Source organism: Haliaeetus albicilla, chromosome W, assembly GCF_947461875.1.
Source record: "Haliaeetus albicilla chromosome W, bHalAlb1.1, whole genome shotgun sequence".
Lineage (NCBI taxonomy): Eukaryota > Metazoa > Chordata > Aves > Accipitriformes > Accipitridae > Haliaeetus > Haliaeetus albicilla.
The window spans coordinates 2,780,613-2,803,064 of NC_091515.1; the positions used below are offsets into that span (position 1 = coordinate 2,780,613).

General features: G+C 42.1%; 1 protein-coding gene across 2 annotated transcripts in view; it reads right to left on the reverse strand.

The window, feature by feature from the left end:
• The window catches only part of ME2 (malic enzyme 2), a 33,882-nt gene extending 11,743 nt beyond the window's left edge, over positions 1-22,139 (reverse strand). The window contains exons 1-6 of one of the 2 annotated variants that reach the window (XR_011322991.1): positions 21,949-22,139; positions 14,414-14,531; positions 4,648-4,781; positions 3,134-3,283; positions 1,110-1,185; positions 182-343 (exon numbers count right to left, since the gene is read on the reverse strand). Coding sequence is in view for 1 of the 2 variants with exons in the window: in XM_069775269.1 (XP_069631370.1) it covers positions 182-343; positions 1,110-1,185; positions 3,134-3,283; positions 4,648-4,781; positions 14,414-14,521 (630 nt within the window). In the remaining variant the exon portion in view is untranslated. The remainder of the gene's footprint in view (positions 1-181; positions 344-1,109; positions 1,186-3,133; positions 3,284-4,647; positions 4,782-14,413; positions 14,532-21,948) is intronic. The other variant, XM_069775269.1, reaches the window with a different exon arrangement.
• Between the last annotated feature and the right edge of the window lie 313 nt (positions 22,140-22,452).

Consider the following 22,452-nt stretch of genomic DNA (forward strand, 5'->3'; position numbering starts at 1 on the left):
TTCAATCACTGATATGTAACTGTATAGTGAATTCCAAATCATTTACCCTTACATAAAAATACTTGGTTTTATCTTAAATAAAAGTGCTCAAATAAAAATCTTCTCTTATAGTACTAAATACTCTTAAATAAATACTTTTCATAGGGATAACTTATGGCAGGCAAAGTTCAGTCAAACTCACTGTATTATCAGTTCCAACGTCGATGCACACAGGCAAGCATTTATCTGGATGTATTCCTGCACAGGCTGTATACAAACACAGTTTTCCTACTGGAATTCCCATCCCATACACACCTAGGTCTCCAAGACCCAATATTCTTTCTCCATCAGTGACGACAACAGCCTGAAAACAAAAGGAGGTGAAATTATATATGATCACTGAAATTTATAAAGTTGAAAGCAATACCAGTTGGGTTTTTTTCCAGGCAAAAATTCAGGTATGTTTGCACAACAAAACAAGGAAAAGATTACAAGGAATATTTTACTTGAAACAGTAACGCTTAATGTTAGAATCTGCTATGCTCCTTTTTCTTTGCTGAAACCCACTGCCCAAAATCCTTGAAAGCTAAGTGGGAAGGATCCAAGCTGCCGTGTGGAACTGCAGCTTGCGACTTAGGTTTATGATTTCCACTTGTAAATCCAGACATCAAGAAGTTTGTGTAAGTATCATTCACCTTATCTCCCCTTGTGGTTCTCAATCCGACTGGGTCATACAGGATTTAATGGCAATCTGGGCCTCCCAACTACCACTTCTGTGTCCTAATGAGAGGATAAGATCACCTCTCCTACTGCTGTGTAACACAATAAGTAAGACCCAGAGGTGCATCCCCCAATACCTCCCCAAAAGGTGGAATAATGAAGTAAAATAAAAAGGTCAGCAAGTCTAGTTCTCATCGTCACTGTTTACTCAAACCATAAACCTCATATTTAGGATAAAACACCGCTCTTCAAGATACACATTATCTTCATTAGCTGTATTTTGCCATCATCATGAAACAGCCAAGGATGCATTATTTAGTATTTACATTTCCACCAAATACTAACAAATCTTAAGAAGTTCAACTGAGATTAAATAACAACTAGAAAAAAAAATTATACAGTGGTAGTACCTTAACGTCGTTCTCTGGCCAGTTGTTCACAATTGACCTTATATGGCCTCTGTCTGAGATAGAAATAAATAATCCTCTGAAAGAAAAAAACAAAGCAGAAATATTTTATAGGTGGCAATTAGAAATTTCACCTTGCTTTGTAAAACTAAATGTCAAACAGTACAATTTTCTTAAAATTGAAGGTGTTGCAATCACTGACATAAATCACTCAATGGACAATTTCTAATACACAAGTTTATTCAGCTACTTTGACACTCTAATAACACAGGGAAAATACTTTTCATGATGCTACCTGGATTTTACACTACTATAGATATTCACCTTTAGTACTCCTCTAGGGCAAAACACCTCTGGTGTTAGCGTCAGACACGACAGGATCTACGCTCCACTGTAAGGAGAAGGGAACATGATCCTAAGCCTGGCTTTACCTTAGTGAATCTCCGTTCATGACATTACACAAGGTGAGGGGAGGGAAAAGAAAGGAAGAGAAAGACAGGGACTGAGCATACTGTCTTCTCCAAGACCAGGAGGAGAACAGCACTTCCCACTGCGGAGTGGTCCTCCATGGGAACACGGGAGGGGAGGCAAAGGAGCAGAAAGGAGCAGAGATGATGAGAAGTGTCTGTATTTCTTCTGCTCGAGCAAGTCCTCTGTTGTTCCTCTGTTAGAGGAAAGGGGGCATGAAAGGCTCAGCAGACATGGTTAACAGATAAATTACCAACGCTTGGAAAGTGCTGATTCTCAGAAAGAAAGGGGCACATCCTGAGTTGCAGTCCATGCTGCTGTTTCTCATACAGACAACTTCTAGAGGGGGACAGTTTTCAAACCGGTATATAACGCATACAGAGATGTGGAAGAGGAAAGAAAGTATGTGAGAACGAAGAGTACATCCTTCACATCCCCTGCCCCAGATCAGGAGCAAAACCGTGAGTTTCTTACTGTCTTCATCACAGCAGCCACACTACGCAGCCGAGTCCTCACGGCAGCGAAGGATTAGCCCTTCCTCCACACACCACTAAAGCCCTCAAGCAAGAGCGCTCTAGAAATACACTTTGAATTGCAGTGAGAGTACCATGGAAATGAGCTGAAATGACTGCCAGTCTGAACCGGTTTCCTCAACACAGAGCTAATAACCTGAATGGTTGTTTTGAAGTCACTGCTGAACCCAAACCAGATGCCAGGCAAGCATACTTACTGTGTCCGAATAACTGAAAGCTGACTCCTAGTAGCACAGCTTTAATACAGGGACTACCTGCACCCAACGGAGTCTGCTGAGCTACCATGAGTCAAGCCTCTCCCCTCCTGCTTTGCCAACATCTCTCTTCACACGCTGCTCCTGCACCCAAGATGTCACACTGTGCCGCTCTGCAGAGCATCGTGAGAATCTCTCCAGCACTGCGAGAGATTTTTTTTTTTTTTTTTTTGCCACCAGCAGGAACATGTTGGTCACGGCTTCAATTCTGCCAGAGCTGCCGTTAGCCCGAGCTTCCTCCAGCAAATCTGCTGTACAAGTGTGTGTGCACTCGGGTTTCTGCCTCTGTGCAGGATGCGTACAGGGTTGCGCAGGGGGATATAGCTAACGAATCTACCCGAAGTTACCCCTCTTGAACAGAGGGTGAGATCAGATGACCTCTGGAAATCCCTTTCAATCTACACTTTCTCCAAATGCTCTGTCCTGATACAGATCCTCAGACTCACCAGATGTGATTTTGAGAGCTGAGAAAGCCACAGCACTCTCCTCGGAATTAAAGAGCTGTATGGCATCTAGGAAGAGCTGGAAATGGGGCTGAAGCCCTGCACTTGTGCTATTTACGCGACACTTTACCAATTCTGTTTTCAGATGTTCTGTTTTCCAATGTAAACTGGGTCTTGAGATATTATTTAATGAACTTTTACTGCCCTGAATTGGCAGAAGTCTTGTGTAGCTGAATCCAAACAAAAATGAAATAAAACATTTCCAAACCTCAGGGAAGTATACAGAGAAAATGGTAATAAAGGTAGCAGCAATGTGTATCTATTCTTACTTTGGTCTCCTGAAGATGTGTCCATACTGGGAGCAGGCAAGGCCTACTGTTGGTGTGTATACAATTGGCATTAACCGCTCAATATCATCTTGTAATACCCTATAGAATAATTTTTCATTTCTCTCTTGGATTCCCATTATGTAGATATACCTGAAATTAAGCAAAAGAAAAAAAAAACATTTACTGTTTCACATTTATACTTATTTAAAACGTGACAAATGTCAAAGCAAAAACCAAGCTTGCTTCATATTATTTCTTCATGAAATTCTTGCTTCTACTCAAGTCGGGCTTTGAGCACTAAACAAAAGTTGGAAAAGAGAGAGCAGCAGTACTAAAAAGCTGAAATAAAAATACTGGATATTGCATACCACGCGTGCTAACAAGTTAATGCACAAACATACACTGCGACAAAAGATAACCCATGGATTTATTACAGGATGCAGCTGGGAGTCTCATTACTATTAAAAAGAAATTATTAATGAAAGAATTTTTCATCCACGAAAAGGTCACATTAACACAGTTGTAAAACAAATTAACTCCTAAGAAAAAGTTCATTTTGAAGGACTTACATAGGTATGTAAATTAAACTTGCATTTTTGCAAATTTAGCTACCAATCTACCGTGTATCAATTCATATTCAGTCTTGCTGACCCAACAACATAAAGATAATGAATTAGTGATCCATCTTAGGCTACAGCAACCAGGCACTTTGCCAATACAGATGACATGACTGTTTCGATCAGCAAGTGACATGATGTGGATTTAAAAGTCATCTTTCGGTTTTCATGAGAACAAAAGAGTTTTGATGTGGTCCAGTAAGCCTCAAACCATTCCAGCGCTCCTCTCGCCTTTAGGAGACTGCATATTTTTACATGCAGATATACATAGGCTTATATGGAAACAGTAACAGGATGCTAAAAACATGCCATTCTAAAAAAACAAATCAAAATCCTTCACATTTTTTTCAACAAACCAGTGGGTTAAACAAAAAAAAAGATTGATGTAAAAAATTACACATTGAGACTCAAAATTCTAACCCTGTAATTCCTTTCTAGCAGTAACTACTGTATATAATAAACACTGTTTTTCATACCTAATTATCAAACCCTCAATTTACTTTCATTCTCACATATTTTTCTAGCATGTGCTAGCCGTCCCTTCCTCTCCCCTAACAGTTCTGTGCTCTAACAGCCTGCCACCCGAATCTTACGTATTATAGAAATACGCATTATGTATTACAGCACGGTGTGCAGCTTTGTAACTGGCCAATTTGTGCATGTTCTTTTTCACTACCTTGTGACCATGGAACATAAGAAAAAAGCTCCCCAACCTCATTTAGCCACATGATGAATGCATGATTGATGGAAAGCAGTTTTCTGTGCAAAGTGAAAATAACCTCCAACAACTGAAAAACCCAGTGGAGGCATAGAAACCTTGTTTGGTTATCCCCGTGCAAAGTTTTACAGCAATTTCCATTGACTTGCGGGACAGAACAAGGCCAGAGGAGTGCTTACTTTTCCAATGGGTCAGTCATTTTTGCCAAATTCTTATGGAAGCGTAAGGCTTGAATGTCTTGCGTCTCTATTTTAGGAGGTAGAAGTCCTTGCAGCCCAAGCATTTGTCTTTCATGTAGTGTAAAGGCCATACCCTGAAAACAAGAGAGGTGAGAAATAATTAGCATTTCTTCCTCTAGCATTTCTATTTATGATGTATTTCTATCTGCCATTTCTCACTATCCACTGCATCCTTCTCTCATGGCAGGTGCCACAGCAGGCAGGGTTTGGATATGTCTGCCTCTGCTGGGGTTCTCCTTGTCCTTTGTGGGTATCCCTTCTGACCACAGCTTTTCCACATCTCTGAGTCCTCAAGCCCTTTGGCAGATTTCATTTTCCTCCGTGAAACTGGAGAACGACTAAGACATCCCACTGCAGACAGTCTAAGGTTTAAAAGTAAAATAACAGCTGCTTCTTGAATTGTTTCATAGGAACATAAGGTTGACCAAGAACATGTGGGTCACCCGGTCTGGTCCCTACAATCACAGACAGTAACATTTAGTCTGCAGAAGTTTATGTGAATTGCTCCGTTTGCTGCTTTTTTCTACATACTTTTGGTAATCCAGCCAGATCCCAAAGCTACTGAATTGCCCTAATGCTTCTATCGAGATCACAACTCCACCCAAATCCTTCATTTTTAATTAGGGCTAGAACTAACCTATTTGTCTTCAACTGTAGCTCTCTACTACCAAAAAGCCTCATTTGTAACAAATTAAGTGTCAGAGGAGTTAAACTGCAAAAATAGCCCATCATTTCCATTCTTCTCTGTTTCAAGGTGGATGAAGAGTTTAATTTATTGTTATTTAAATACTAATTTGAATTATTTAACAATAACATTCAATAAAACTGGCTTTTCACTTACTACCCAAAACAGCCAGTTGTGAGATATCTGCTAGCGGAGACCGACAGGCATCTTCACGGGGCAGTTAACTCCTAGGCGTAACTTTGCAAAACGTTAACTAATCCGAGCCCGGATTCACAGCCAACCTGTCTCAAAGCGCTGACCCCATTTCCGACAATGACTGACCCCACTTTAAGTTTGCCACTTCCAAAAGAGCAATGATAAACCTTCCCTACTTCACTGTATCCAATCAGGTCAGTTCAGTGAATGATTAAATGAGTATTTGGGAACGCAGGAGCTGAAAACCCAGGAAAGCCGTTGCTGTGCCAAGGCTGTGCATCAGTCTGTGGGCAAAAGCAGAATTGGAAAGGGAAAGGTCTGCTAGTTGTAATGTTTTGAAAGAGACAGGAACAAGAAAGATCAGTTCTGCTCATAAACAACACTTCCTTTGTCTACTAAAGCAGCTAGATTAAAAAACAAGAGCTCATTTTCTCAAATTTCCCCATGCTGGAAGCGGCTTCTTACTGCCAAGTCAAAAAAAAAAGGCTTTAAAAAAAGCTTTCTAAAGTTTGTTTTATGCCTTGTAATTACATTCCAAATTCCTTCTGCAATCAGAAAAATCACAAGAAAAAAATATTTTTCCCACTTTAGAACAAAAAAACCATAAATTACTATTACATATTTTCACCCCTGCTTATATTTGAATAGACTTCCACAGATATTTGTAGAAAGCATGCCCATTAACAAAAGATCTCCAGTTTAGAGGCTATACTTAGTGCAATTCAGCATACGTGAATGGTTTATAACCAATAAAACTACTCCTTAGGAAAAAGGATAATTAAAATGATTAATAGTTTTTATATAATTTTTCTCTTTGCTTATTTGAATCACATTGAATATCAATTGTTTTGAATATCAATTGTTTTGACTACACTGAGTTAAGCAGTCCACCTGCTTTTCCATACTAATTCTATACTATGTTCTAAAGTAATAAAATATTTTAAGAGTTAAAAGCAAGCTACTCCCAGAAAAAAAAAAGAACAAAACACTTCAGTGTTTTGCAAAAAACTCTTGAAAATATTTTTTGCAAAAAACTCTAAGTGTTTAACCCTAAAATAGATTGATGCTTCATATTTCTGACAACCTTCCATGTAGTAGATTTGATATTAAATACTGAACTCAATTTATATCCTTTTTCTACTATCTGAGAGTCATTTGCAAACCATTTTTTTCTTTCCTAATGCAATTGTTTTTCTCAAGTATTCTTCCAATACTGTCTGTAAATAAGTTTCAGATGACAGCTTATTCCTGAACTTTTTACCCTGGCTGCTGGTCTTTTGCTGGGTGTAATAGTCACTTTAGCCACGTGACCATTTTTTCTGAAAACTGATTTGAATAATCCAAAATTTTCACTGATAAAACAACCAGTAAGCAGCACTGGCATGAGAAAAAAAACCACAAGGAACACACATTGAATGCCACATTTTTTTTTCCTATACTGCAAAGAATCCACTTCAGTTTCACTTCTGCATACTTCACAAGAAATATTCAAAGATTCTCTGGGAATGTAAATGCATCTTCCAAAGTTGCATGGAAGTGAACCATGCAAACACACATCTCAGCTGTCTTCCTCTTTTCCTTAACCACCCCCTAATTTGTTACCATCAGCAGTTTATGCCTTTTTAAAACAACTCTTTCTCAACATAAACTGTATTTGCAGTGCAAGTGATTTAGGGTACACAGCTGAGTACAGCTGGTAAACATCTGTAATATTTTGACTGTTACTTCGGGCACTACAAAAACAAAAGTGAGCCAAAAGATTTAAGATATTAAGAAGAAGGAAAAAAAAATGCTTAGCCTCTTTTCAGAAGATATATAAACACTGGTCAGTAAAGCCACTAATGTCACTAGTTCAAGGCATGTCAAAGGCCAGAATCCCTTCAGTGGTACTGTACTGGCTACGTTGACATTTTACTCTAAACTAGCTGAAATATCTCACTAGCAAAATCTACATCCTCCCCATCAGAAACTCTCAAGTCCCTTAAAAATAAAGTCTACCTAATTTCTAATTTCCACTATTAGCATGACACTGGGACATGGCTTTTCCTTAATTTCCCTGTACAGTGAAACCAGTGACCTTAAACTACCTGGGTCATTAATAATATCAAATGAGCCCCGCGGTTAGTACTAAGCAGAACAGCTACCCATTTTTATTCAGTTTACTCACATTTTTTCCAGTCTATAGGCAACCTGGTTTTTCAGTGTATCTGCAGTTACAATAACATTAAACACAGTGAATTTTTAAGTGGCACTAAGTACTTCCAGCTGTTTATTTATGTGACAATTAGATCTTACCACATTAAAAGACACTGTAATTTCTGCCCAGGCCTAACTCAGGAACCTGAACGCCATCAGCCTCCATACAGAAATTTAATCCTCATTCCAACTAGAACAGAACAAGTTTAGTACAGAGCAGCACTGTAAAAAACCCAGAGCTCTTCCACCACTTGCTGTATTTCCATTCATTATCTTTGTCCATGACCACCAGCAGCCTCTCATTTTGGATTTGGGATTGTGGCTTGCTCCCCATACAGCACCTCGCAGGACGGAGATTTTCCTTAAACTAGTGTGCCTAGGAGCTGCAGTATTACAAATTTCCTAGCCTTTTCCCTTATTTTATAAAGCCCAGTACAGTCTGACAGAACCAGTGACCAGGTTCCAGTGAATCAGGAGGCACTCAGCAATTCCCAGCAGCGGGACTGATGTTCTCAAAGGCACTTAAGATCTCATCACCTACTTAAGGGCCAAATTCCCGCTGGTTTCCACTGGGATTAAATGCCTAAATACTGTAATGATTTGGGTTTTAAGTCACAGGGGTCACTTTTTGGTTTCCTTTGACCCACAGTGCTAGGTGTCCTTTCTCTGAGTGTTAGGCACTGACTTTCACTTTGATTAGTTTCCTTAATCCTCTTTACAGCTCAGTGTCCTTTCGAAGATAGTATAGACAAAGCAGGGAGCACATCTAGGAGAAAACCCAGCACACTTCAAAGACCACAGATGAATTAATTAATACGCATGGACAAATTTATTGCAACAAAACCAACGTACTGCCGTGGGAAAAAGAAAAAAAGGGGGGGGGGGGGCAAGTAAAATGAAGTGTTGACAGTTTTTCAGTCAGGACAAGCTCACATTGAATCACCATGTACTGTGTCTTTAATCCACAAACTATCTGGCACTGGGACGTCACTTTAGCCCTAACAACTGGGCTCTGCTACACAAAGTGAGTGGTGCTATAAATACCAGCATATGAGAATTCTGGTTGCTTACTTTGCATGAAGGTGAACAGGAGACCTGAATCCTGCAAGCATGATTTTTATAGCACCACTAAGTAATACTGAGAGGTTTCTAAGCAGAGAAGTACTAGTGGTTATAATTTTTTCCCCACCTGCAAAGGCTTGGAGGTATACATACAGGAGGGGATACTTTTACTTGACACCACAAATACTCACAAGCATTCTGAAAACCTGGACAGCTGACAACAAACAACACATTCAAAGCCCCTGATAAAGATGTAAATGCAGAATATATCCAAATGTGCCACTGTTCGGAAAATGAGTTAGCCTACTTCAGAGGGAAGATTTAATCGAATGGTTTTCATGCAACTTCTAATCATTGTTATAACATATTCAGCAGTATATCGTAGGCTTTGAAGTAGCGTCATAAACATTTTTTAAATAAAGTAGATTTTACATAGGATTGTGGGCTGCTTCTCTTAACTCTGCTTCCTTCTGCTAAATCACAAAGTTCACTGTTGCACAACTGCAAATTAATAAGTTCACTCATATGAATCAAAGGTGTATTTGCTATCTCAACCGTAGATTCAAAGTTTCTCTGTCTTAATGAGAGCAGTGTAGAATATGGAAATCTCCTTTGATTTCTTTCCCCCTTCATTTTTTTAAACTCAATTTCATATCTTTATTCTTCCAGAAACAGCATAGTATATATAGTGGAGGGTGTGCCTGATACAGCACAGCAATCTACTCCCTGCTCAACAGTGAAATGACCCAGACCTTCCCCAGGTTATTCAGCCTTTAAAGACCTCAGTCTCTCTGCAGGCAAAGATGCCACCGGTTCTTGTACCGCCTCTGTATGTGTGGAACCAGATCTAAATCACTTGGGCTGCTGAACCAGACTTAGCTAACCCACAGTAACTCTCATTTACTAATGATGTGGCTTCACCTAAAAGCATTCCCTTGCAGAAAATGGGAAAAAGTCAGAAACAGAGAGCCTTTACGCACCAGCAAGTAAGTCATTCAGCCTCTCTAGGGTTTGCTGCCAAGCACAACGGTTATGGTAAAGCTGTACATTGCAAATCAGGAGCATGATGACTGAAATGGTTCATCTACACCATATAGCATCCCTGAACACCTCAGAGACATTTCATTAAACTGCTATTTTTTCTAACTAAGCAGATGCCACTGCTTTTGTTCTCCTTTAACGGCATTAATCCTACAATAAAAAGAAAGAAACCAAAACATTTCAAAACCAAGACAGCTTCCTTCCTTTCTCCACCCACCATCCCAGCAGCTCACGAGTCCTGAGCAGAATAGCTGATCTAAGTTAAATGAGGTGCAATACTACCTACCACCTTTAGCACTTAAGGGCACCTTTTCAGAGGGATGATAAAAGCGGGTTACAGATTAAACAGTTCCATCTTTCCACATTTAATTCCCTTTAAAAGCACTCAGATCTCAAGGAAGCTGACAAAAGCTGAAGATGCATTGCTGTGCAACCTCCATCTCCAAACCAGTTGGGCAGGACACAAAACTCGTGGTGGTACTTTTGGGCTGGGTATGTGCGTGCGCACTATCAGTTTCCCACCTTCTAGGATCTTTATTCACGACTGATCAGAAACTTCTGGTAGTATTTCAAGCACTGCATTTCTTAGCAACATGACAATTACCATTTGCAGTACATCTCCACATCCTGTTTATCCTGGTTTCCCCTGGAAGGTAGACCGGCATTGTGTATTCTACACCCTGGCTGCTCAACTCAACTGACAAGAGTCTAAAAAGTATTAAAAGAGAAGAAATCAAATGTGTCAGAAACCAGCACAGTGAGAAAGAGCAGGGGAAGGGGAAAGGGAGCATATGCTTTTAGATCTTAAAGTTCACACAATCTTTCTTCACATTCTCTTGTCCTATCCTATTTATTTTGTCCAACTAGCTTTACCTTTGGGCTGGGGTTTTTGTTTGTTTTTTATTCTGAATTGGAAACACACTGCTCAGATATTTGCCAGAAGTCAGGGAGGTCACATCTTTGTTAAGAGAACTGATTCTTTAAACAAAGGTAATCTGTCAAGAGTTTCTGGAAGTATTCAGTAAGGCATAGATGAAAATAAATCGGGCTAAAAAAGCTGGGAATTAATACAGATGAAACTGTGATTAATGGTCTAGCTAAATAGAAGATATGAAAAGATGACCACCCATATGGAAGTTAGACACTGGGACAGTTCCTCAGGAATCTGCCTGGGATTAAACTGCCACTTGTGAACCCTTCAGTGAATTTTATTTTGAAATTCATCATGTATTCTCATGCACATGTGCCCAGGCATATATATACATACAAATGTGTGTGTGTTTAATGCAATGTCCTAAAGATATCTGCAGAAGCTAAAAATTTGGGAGGCATTGTCAGTACAGGAGAATGATGTTAAAAAATGAAATAACCAAACAAAATTGAGGAACAGAGTAAGTGAAAAAGGGGTAATGGAATCAACTGTACAAAATACAGTCACGCACTCAGATAGTAACAAGAAGAATTGATGCCATGAGGTAGAAAAACCACCAACTAAAACACAGAAAGTGTCACAAATTATTCAGTCATAAATTTGCTGCAAGCACACAGAAAACAAACATATGAATAATGTTACAGGTCACATATTTCCAGCGAGGAAAAAGACATACTGATGCCACTCTACATGGCAGAATGGACATCACCAAGGTCAGGGATCACCTACTCATGCATCATCTGTTCTGTGCTGGAAGAAGAAATTCTGGCCCTTGACTGAGAATCCGAAGCATTACCACAATATAAGTAACAATTTAATTGAGAGTACTAAACAAATGAGTTTGTCCTAACAGCGTTCCAAGTACCCAACAAGCTTAAAACGTTGCCTTGGCACAGCAAGGATCTCCAGCAGAATAAAAGGTCCTGACACCAATTAACTGTAATTTGAATCCCTGTCACAGAGTAGAAATCAAACATCATGGAAGATCGTAAATATACATGGTTGGCAGCAATGCAGTTACAGTATGTTCTGCAATTGTTTGGCTGCAACAGCAAGGGCATTACTGATATAGCTCATGACCTTTTTCTGAGCTGCCCTGACAGTGAACACTTGAAAGCTGGCCTTCAAACACCAAAAAACAAACCAGTTGATGTAGGTGTAGCATGCACCTGCAAAAGACAGGTAAGGATGGGAAAGAAAAGAAAAGAAACAAATGGTAAGAGAAAAACCTACTCCCATGGCAAAGAACCAGAGCAGATTAATTTGCACAAAGGGAAAGGGTGGTTTTCTGTTAGTGACGCTGCCATCTTGCAGTTCTTGTTTTAGGGCCCCTGTATATTAAAGGAGATCAAATGTTCTTTAGAGTTGATAGGGACTGTAAAAACTAAACATAAGCAACTAAAACATGAGTCATAAAATTACTATCTCAACAAGCTGCCAGCAAGAGATAAAGCCCTTTATCCATGCCCATATGTATATGATATATATATATACATGCACATGAGGCACTGTGGGCAAGAAAAACACAAAGGGTAAAGTACTTTGCATATTTAGTCAATCATTTATTTCTCTGTTGAAGTTCCAAAATACATTTCTATACAGATACTGCACCCAATATCAAGCAGTAGCACTTAAGCAGCTTACAGATCCATTCAAACAGGTGTCAGCCTTAATGATAGACTGATACAACAGAGCCAAACAAATGTGGAAAGTTTTTTCCTCTCACAAGTATCTTTTCTTGGAGACTTTAAAAAAAAAAGAAAAATCAACTGCTATTAATAAGCAGCTCTCTGCTCTTCCCTACTCCGCAAAAAAAACCCATAAAAAATACTGCATTGTGCTCAGTCCACCAGAGAATTCCAGGCCTAAAAGAAAATAAAAATTAGAAAGATATTCCCACTACAAAAACAATAAGAAATGACCTATTGTTTTTTGTTTCTGAACACTGTTGCATAATCAGCACTTGGAAAAGCTTTCAGGGCTTGAAATAATTTCCACTGGCATGTCAAAGTGTTTATAGCTCAGAAAAGTCTCAAGATAATCTGACCTTAGTAAATCACACCAAACTATTCTTTTCTACTTCCCCAACATGGCCACCCCAATTTCATTTTTGCAATCAGCCAGTCTCTGATTTCTACAGCTTGCTCTCTATATATGCAACCTGCATTCATGCAGTGTCAAGGCATCTCAACTGCGCTATACCGTACAAGAAACAGTAAGAAACATGACTGCAAGTCTACATTGTGCCTTCTTCCTTTCTTTTCAGAACACTGAGGAATCACTTTTGCCAAAAGAAACGTGAGCAATTTTCCCTGTAGTTATGGGCAGGATACAAGGAGATGTAGCTTGCAGTTCCTACCTTGATATCCTCCCCAGATATTTTGAACCCACTGGCCAACTTCTAATTCTGACAAAAGAGAGAGACAAAGAAAAGAAAAGGGGCGGAGATGGGAAGGTTTAGCCATGCAGAGGAAAGAGCCAGCCTAGTCCTTCTGCTGAGAGAAAGGCTCAGGGTTATGCGTCTGGCTTGCCAGCTGGCCAGTTTATAGCAGTACATGCTGCTTTGCATCTAGGCAAAGGGGACATGGGAAGGAGCTAAGAATACAGGGGGAGAGGAGGAGTCAGGGCCATGGGCAGAAAAGGAAGGAAATTTACAGTGAAGGGGATATTCAAGTGGAGGGGAAAAAATAAAATCAGAGAACGTGGAAGAGAAGTGCCAGACATTAAAAACATAGGATAAAACCATGGAAGTCCAGCTTCCATAGCTCCTTTGCTCATGAAATACCCTGTCAGAGGTAGCTAGATTTGTCACTTTTCTTGGACACTTTAGACATCTTGGATCAGCTACCAAAAGCACTCACCTCATTTCTTACTAGTTTTAGTTTACACATTAATTGTTTCAAAATTCCTGAAGGCTACTACTACTCTGGGAAAAAAAGAAACTGGGGATGGGTAGTGGAAATAGGAAAATTTTTGTGAAGGAAGAAAAACCCTACTTTCTTAGGAGAAGTTCCTCCCAATGCATGGAATTAACGTAACGTCTCTACCTCCCAGCTAGCTCCATTCAAGGCTTATTTTTAGATGCTCTCTGTCCGACTCTCTGCACGGGGATGTTTCTTACTGATATGGCTCGGTCCCAAGTCACAGTCTTGCAGGAAACAGCCAGGACTAGGACAGAGAGGCTGATGCTTTCTATCCCTAGCAAGACTGAATTCAGAATTAACTTTTGCAAACTATGAAATAAGACCCTTTATCTGCTAAAGCTTTACTTCAATTCAACCAGCCCCAAAACTAAGCCAGTAATCAGCAAAAATCAGCCTCTCTTCATTTGGCACAAGGAAGCAGCAGTATCGATTGTGTAAACCACAGCAAACCAGGGGAAGCAAAGGCTGACAGAAGCAGAAGGTGTTATTGGAAATCCTTGTACTGTAGATATCCATGTAGTAAACTTGAAATGATCACTGACTCCTCCATCTTCTGTACCCTTTTTTGGCTGTGGCCCAGTACACCTCCTGGAGGTGGTTTAACCCCAGAACAAGGTCCATTGGACGAATACCGGATGAAGATAAGGTATCTGATAATCATGCACTACCAACCTTGTTTGTTCGTGGGTTTAACATCAGTGGCTTGCCTTTTTCTTTCGTATGTGCACTGCGATATGCCATCGCACAGGGAGTGGCAGCTACTCGTAGTCGGGAGAACATTTTTTTTCTACTGCACCTGGGAAAAGGAAAAGAAAGTCATTCAGATACAGAGGCCGTGGAACCAATGTTCATAGTTGTAGGCCATCTGTTGTAAAAGAAATAGGTACATGTTAGATACGACTCTTTCATCAAACACTGTGATAATGACCCAAAATTGCCTTGTGACAGCCAGGAGGAAGAAAAAGAAGGAAGGCTTTACAACGAGAGTGCACGAATGAGCAGAGAGAACATACAAGGATACTAATGTGAGCTAGCATTATGCTGTGGGTTGCAGTCAGCCAGCATTCACTAGGTGTTGTCTTATAACTGCACCATAAACTCAGAGCAGAATTGCCGTTAGCAAACATTAACCTTCCATGGCGACCCATGCAACTGGCATCAGTGCAAATACCAGGGAGAACAGAATGACTTGAGCTAGTGCAGCAAGAAAATTTAAGCTGAGTTTCTCCAGTAGCTTTCTGACAATGAAATCTTGTGGCCTGGACAACAGAAAGGGAAGAAACTATGTCCATTAGCATATTAAAACTAGATTAGAACAAAATGTAGAATTAAAATGGTCAAAAATTCACTGAACTGTGAACTCCATGCTTAGACTTCCTAAATTCCAACACCCCCCCAAAAAGGTTATTTTCAGAGAGAATATATCCTTTTCAATAAAAGATATGTTTCCCTAAAAAAATAAAAAGTTTCTTAGTACCACTCAAAAGCTTAGTTCTTAATCTTGCCAGGTGATATCCACTCCACTCAAACCCGTTTTATTCAACTATTAATTGCAAGCTCTTTGGAGCAGAAATGATAATTTATTACATGCTTCAATAACGCAGTACCACCAGGGAATGTGTACTGGACTCATCTCTAAACATTATTTCACCAGCACACAGAGACAACAGCAACCACAGTGAGACCTTACTCAGGACCCCTGACTGTATGAAGACACATTAAGATGGTTGGTCAGAAGGGACAGACGTACACAGCTCAGTTGAAGTATCGTGCATAATCCTGACACGGTGAGAGGGAAAAACCAGATCCCTTTAGCAATAGGCCTATGCAGTCAGTGGAGGAAGGCAGAGATCCAGGATCAGCGTGGCAGGGAACCCCTCTCCCTCTCCATTGCAGCTGGCGTGGGTGAGGGACCCCCGTGGCTGGTGCTCCATCATCCCCCGGTCCTGCTGCACACTCAGATCCAAGGCACACACAAGGACAGTAAAGCAGGTACGAGACATTTTTAAGGAATGAAATGATGCATGGTTTGGATTTGTAATTTCTTCCAGATGGAAGCCAAAATTAGATTAAGGAACAAAACTTCATTACCTTAAATATGGCCTGAATACTTTAGAAGACCTTTCTATAATCAAATTTACACATAACCAGCTTTTAAGATGGCAGACTCATCTTACAAGTTACAATCTGAGGATTTTCTCCAAAATCCTTCCAAGCATTAGAAGAACGTGCAAACATTCAATATTTTTCATCATCACGTACACCCGAGTTTCTCTTCTACCCATCATAAAGCATAGAGGAGCGGGATCCCTTTCTCTCATCCTTTTATTTGTTTGTTTAGGCCCTGCAACTGAAAAAAGTTCCACTCGAAACCCATGTGTTTAGCTGTTTCGTGGTAAAGAACATAAATTTACCGTGTGGAGACAGGATGAATGGAAGCCTTGCCAGCACTACAAACAAATGTTGCTTTTAACATGATAATTCCTCCCTAAACCAGCTAGCAGTGGACTAAACACAGCTGGTCTGCCAGAACACAGGGCAGCTGAAAATCAGGATCAGATAAGCAAAACTAAATTTGTGCTGCAAAACAACCAGCCTTTAGGAATGGCAAATTCCGTCTTAACTGGTTTTAATTCTCATTGCTTATTTGCCATCGTTACACAATAGCGAGTCCATCTCCTCATGCACGTGAGGCTAAAAACGATCTGTGATTACAGCATCGCAGCAAACCTCAGCCCGCATCCCATCAGTCTGGTGTTAGGGTGGCTTCAATCTGTCACGAGCAAACACCTTAAACAAGAAATTAAAAAGTAGGCCAAACACCACACCTTATCTTACTCTAATTAAATTTAAATTAGTTCCTTGCAATTAATGAGTGTTTAAGAACCAAACAAGATTGTGGCCCAGATTTCTCCTAACTTGATCAATTAACTCTAATCAGAGAGAGAGAGAGACTGACTTTTCAGGGGTGTGATTCAAATCTTACAAATCTTACTTTCTTCTCTCCTCTGTGAGAAAGGAGACTTGCTCCTCTCCCCTGAGGTGCCATACAGGCACCTAAAATCATTCTCTTGGTGGAGGTCTCAGATGCATACAGCAAGTGAGGGGAATCAGGCTTCATTTTTCCACTCAGTCCCTCTGTTTCGATCCAAGAGATATGATCCCAGTTAATTTATATCCGGCATAAAACCTGCCTGGTTACTCAGTCCCGAGCTTTCCTTTCCTTGCTCTTCTAATTGCTTCCTATTTCTGTTCCACCTCTCATCTCGCACATATCCTCTAACTCCGTTTGTCACGGACTTTTAAGCATGTTTTAGCAGGAACCTGCCTTCAAGACTCACCTTAACATGACCTACCCTGAAGCCACAAAGCAAGCATCCTTCCCCATTCCCTGTCCATGCTCCTCTGTAGAAGTTCCAGGAGCTCTGTGCTTTGCCAGCGTGGCCATGGCTCTCCATGACTCACCTACCCTTTCCTCCTGGCTCTGCAGGCCACCAGCCTGGCAAGAATAAGCCACCCATCTGCCCAGTTCCTTCTATTTTAAAAGTCCTAACTCCTTCCCAAGAATACGTGCAGAGGACAATCCAGTAACCCTGATGATTAAAAACCAGGGCTACATCTATACATGCCACTAGTAGCTTAATGCTTTTTAAAACAGAGCTCACAGGATGGCTCGAGCCAGATGCAGCACTGGGACACCCATAAAACCAGCTCACACCAGGAGTTTGGGATTACAGCTAACAGCTCCTCAGATGAAAGATACCACCAGACAATAAAAATACTTGAGATGCAGCATGGTCCGACTGACAACACATAAGCAGCCCTGGGCAGCATCGCTTCTCCTCTGGCCTCGTGAGAAAGGAAGAAGGGACACGAAGCCTCATGGCTGGTGGCTCGTATTTGCCAGCCCTGTTTTTGGGAAGCACTTGTGGCAGGCAGCAAGCTGCAAGGACAGGTCTGGAAGAAAGGTCCCCAAACTGATACCTGGTTTCAAGGAGATAAGCGTTGGGTCCCACTGCTTTGCAGGAAGGTTTTTCAACGGTTTGTGATGGGTTTTGTAGAAGAGAGGCCAGGCTTGAGATGGTGGTACTTTAACTGTAAGAGAAAGGAGAGATGATTTTGACAGGAGAGGCTGATAGAGAAGGAGGAGGGATGTCAACTGAGGGAAAGATAGGGGGTTGCAATGATGTGACAACATACAGAGAGGACTGAGGTTGTGCAATGTCCTCTGAGGAGGAATTGGGAAGAAAGCAGAAGAATTGAAAGAGGAATGAAATTCCTGCTAAAACATGTGTCAGCATAACCAGAACAAGGATTTTTCTTTTTTCAGTACCTCACAATGGTAAGGACTAAACAAGACTGCGGTGCACCACTGGATTTAATCCAATACAACTGGTAATTTTTGACTTATGATCACATACATACTGTGTCACAATTTAAGAGAATTAAATTCTTCAGCATACCAGATGACAGCTCTCTTCTGTGCCTTATCAGGAGGCATCTGGCCAGGTCAAACTAATTACCAATACTGCACAAGTGCCCTTATCTAGGAGCAAATGTTTTGCTGCTGCAATTATGGATTTGTTAAATTGCAAAAGCTACTTTTAAGGGAAAGGTTCATCATACTTTTAAAAGGTACAATTACATTGCTCAGAGAGTCAGGAAGCTCAGTCTCAATTAAAGCAAGGTCTGCTTCAATTACTGCACAGGCTGCCTGACTTGTGGATTATACCTTAATAGTAAGGAGTATCTCTCAGTGGACAGCAAGTTGCACTTGATGACTTTGCAGTCTTCCTTCAGTTTGAAGGGTGGCTAAACATAAATACATTTCAAGTCTTCTGGAAATCCTGTGTAAATGAACAGTTCCAGTCTTTCATGTACAGAAATTACCAAGACCCATGTGCTAACAGACACTTGTTTTTGATAACACAAGCTGGAATTATTAATTCAAGACCATACAGGCCTCACAAGGTTTCCAATCCTTCTGGCCCAAAATGGTTGTGTTTTTTTAAGTAGCACTGCTCTAGGGCCAACAAACATTTTCTCTTATATACCCAGCGCAATCTATACCGTGAGTCTGCACTATCCCCAGCCTGGTGTGGATGCACCATTGCACTCTATTACCTTTTTTTTTTTTTTTAATAAACAGACGAGCCTTGCCTACCTCAGCGTGACACAAACCAGGCACACACTAGCTGGCTTCATCACTTCAGTAATGATAAAGCAGTCTAGAATTATTACATTACGCAAGTATTAACTATAAATGTGTCTCCTAATGAGACTTTTGCTTAAAGAAAGCAGCTTTCCCTGCACCCACCACCTGCAGCACTGCAGCAGGTGCTTTGCAGATCAAGGGGGAAAGGGGACACTTCCATTTTACAAGGGGACCACCCCAGCGCGTACATGTGCGGAGGAAGGAGCGGAGAGACGAGGCTGGGCAACGCAGTTCTGCACAGCAACTCAGCACCTCTGACTCCCCGAGCTGACCAGATGCTGTTGGGGGAAGTTAGCAGAAAATGGTGGTAATACCATTTCAGGTTCCTTCCAGCAAAGTCCTGAGCCATCATTTTAAAGGACATTTCTAAGGTACCTTGAGATCTGCAAAGTAAAAGGAACAATCGTATGGGCGGGTGTTACTAATAAAATGTTCAGCAGTGGTGAGCGTTATCATTTTGGAAGCAGATCTTGAAACTACTTTTCTTCCCTCTTATTCTAAGGCAACCAATTCAACAAGGAGAAAAGTTAGATATAAAGTACTTAAGTAGGGTAAGTAAGTTCACAACTTGAGGCTTGAAACATTCAGCAAATAAAGCACACTTTGGCAAATTCAAATGAGAATAATGTCGGAACACCTTTGTAAAAAGAGCGTATGTTCTCTGAATTACTTTAACTTACAATATTAGAAAACTTCTTGCAGCATAACTAGAAAGTAAGACTAAATTGTTTGGTATTGGAGCCTTGGTTCATAAAAGCTCTTACCACACAACATCAGAGAGCTATTTTTTTATATATTAATGGATCTGACCTAAATATTTTTCTTAAGCATCAGAAAGTCCATTATCTTGTACTGTGGAAACTGCAGCAGCAGTATTTTGGGCCTAATCTGACAAGAAAATGTATTCACATTTTTTATTTTATTTCATTTGTCTAACTGGGAGGGCTACCGGTAGTAAAGGTAAGCACATCTACATGTGCGGGACAAAGGCCTTATCCTGCAGAATCCTCAGAAAGATTGCAGAAATAAAGAGAAAGCCACTGTTGCTTTATTCTGGAGAACTGGCACATCTCTGTATTAGAGCTGTTTTCTTGAGTTCAAAGATACAGATTTTTTTGGATATAAGTTGCGAGAGTAATGAGAATGTTCTCAACAACTGCTACACACTTACAAAAGGGAATTCTTCCTGGGAGAACAGCTCAGCAATAAGCACAGAGAAACTGAGCTGCTTGCTAATTCAGTGCCAATCAGGTGAAGTATAAGCCTGCCAACCACTTATAAACCTTGGTGTGCACTACAGTTAGGGCTTTAAAAAAAAATCCTGCTTAAATTACAGAAGAATCTGAAAAACTATCCATACACAATTAGTTACCAGCCCTAGTAACAGCAAAGTGCTCCTTCTGTTGCAGTAAAGGTGCTCCCACCAGTAGTAAAGATGAACATCCAATTAGTACTCACTCAAGCATGGCACACCACCATGCATTTTTTTTGACAGCTTCTTTCTCAGTTTGCAGAAGAAAAAGCTTCAAATCTTGTCTGTACTGACACTGCTGACTTGTAACGCTACTGCACAGGATTATCAGAAGTTTTGTCCTGGGACTGTAATACACACTTTCTCTTAAAAATACCTGCTCAGTCTAAATTTCTGCAGACCTTACCATGTCTAGTAGAGCCAACATCACGTTAGACACTGCTGGCTGCACACACACACGGATTACTCGCAGAGTTTGCTATTCTGCCTAGCTCTTTCTATTACCCACGTGTTTACACACATACCTAGAAAATTTCCCTTTGCTGTTCACTACTAACTTTTTGGAACGAAGAACACAAAGATACCAAATAATTAGTAGCTCGCTTGGCTGCAAGATCGTCCTTTTTTACCAGCCCTTTAACAACACGCTGCAAGTTTTCCCGTTTCTTCAATTAGTTAAGAGATTCGTGCCGTGACGTAACACACCAAGTTGCTCAGAGACCAGCACTTGTCTAATACCGTTTATAACGTTACGCTGCAGCGAGGCCAAGAGGAACGCGGGACCTGCGACGGTGGCATTTTGAACAGCCACCACCGCTTCTTTTAACACAGAGCAGAGAGGCAAAAGCCCACGGACCGCAGAGACCAGCTCTAAAAACCACCGGGCAGCCTGACAGCGTTTCCTCTCCCAACGCTCTGCCGCTTCCCAACTTTTGCTCTCTGGCTTTTAGGGCCGCGCCATAAAAGTTCACCGCGGGCTGAAAGCCGGCATGAGGGGGCAACGTCAGCCAACGCCGAGGAGCTGCAGAAGCAGCTGTAGCCTGAATTTGGCAAGTTTGGGGGAGCATCCTCCCGGCCTTGACCCCAGGAGCTGCCACCAGTGAAGGGGGGGGGGGGTGTCGTTCTCGAAGGGTGGCAGCTGAATTTCTCACCCATTTTGACAGCTGGTAAACACGTACCGCTGCACGGCCTTTGGCAGCGCACGTCCTGTTTCCTCCGAAGCAAAACAGCCGCTTTTAGTGGTTTCCACCTGCCGCCGGGCCGAGGGCAGCGGGCTGCAGCGGGCGGGCGGCCTCCGCTGCCCCCCGGGGTGGAAGCAGGGGGGCTCCCCGCAGCAGGCCGAGCCTCGGGGCCTCCCAACAAACGGGGGAGGAACGACTTCGGTCGGCCCCAGGGACACCGAGCTCCCTCCATCCCCTCCTTTCCCGTTCCCGGGTGGGCCTCGGACCCCCTCACGGCGGGACGGGGCCGGCCCTACGCCCCGGCCCTCCCGGTCCCGGCCCGGTCCTGCCTACCGCAGACCTCCGGCTACAGCTCGGTGGCCAGGGGGACGAAGCGAACGCCCTCTCCTCACCCTGGCAACACGCAGGCGGCAGGGGAGAGGTTTCAGAAGGGAGGAGGCACTGGAGGGGGAAAGGCAGCGAGGGTCGAGGCTGTGGAGAAAACGCCCTCAAGATACGGGTTTGTAAAGAGACAGAGGCCTTTCGTACGCCATTGCAATTGTAAAATTGTTACCAGAACGGGATCTACCTCCTCCTGCGGCTGCTGCCCTCTGCGTGATGCTGGCCGAGGACCTGTTTCTATTGTGCAACAGCAGCTCCCATCCGCCGGAGCTCCGTCCGCCTCGGAAACCCGCCACTGAATGGAGCGAACAAGGAGGCGCCAGGGAGGGACACTCCGGAGGGCGGGGTGTTCCCCATGACTGACAACCGGGCCCAGCCAATGAAAAGGAAGCCGGCGGCGGCGCTCGGCCAACGAGCCTTCTCCCCCGCGGCTCTCCGCTCTAGGCGGAGTGGTAAACGCTGGCCGGGCGCGGCCTGTTATATGTTAATTAGGCCAGGCGCGATGGCGAATCGGCGTGGAGGGGCGGGGCTCCAGGAAGGGGGCGGGGCGGAGGGTGTCGCCTGAGGGGACGGGGAGGCAACATGGCGGCGGGGAGGGCGGCTGGGCGGGAAAGGCGAAGCAGGAGGAAGGTGGCGGGGAGAGGGGGTTCCCCCCCCGAGTAGAGTTATTTGAAGCAAGATG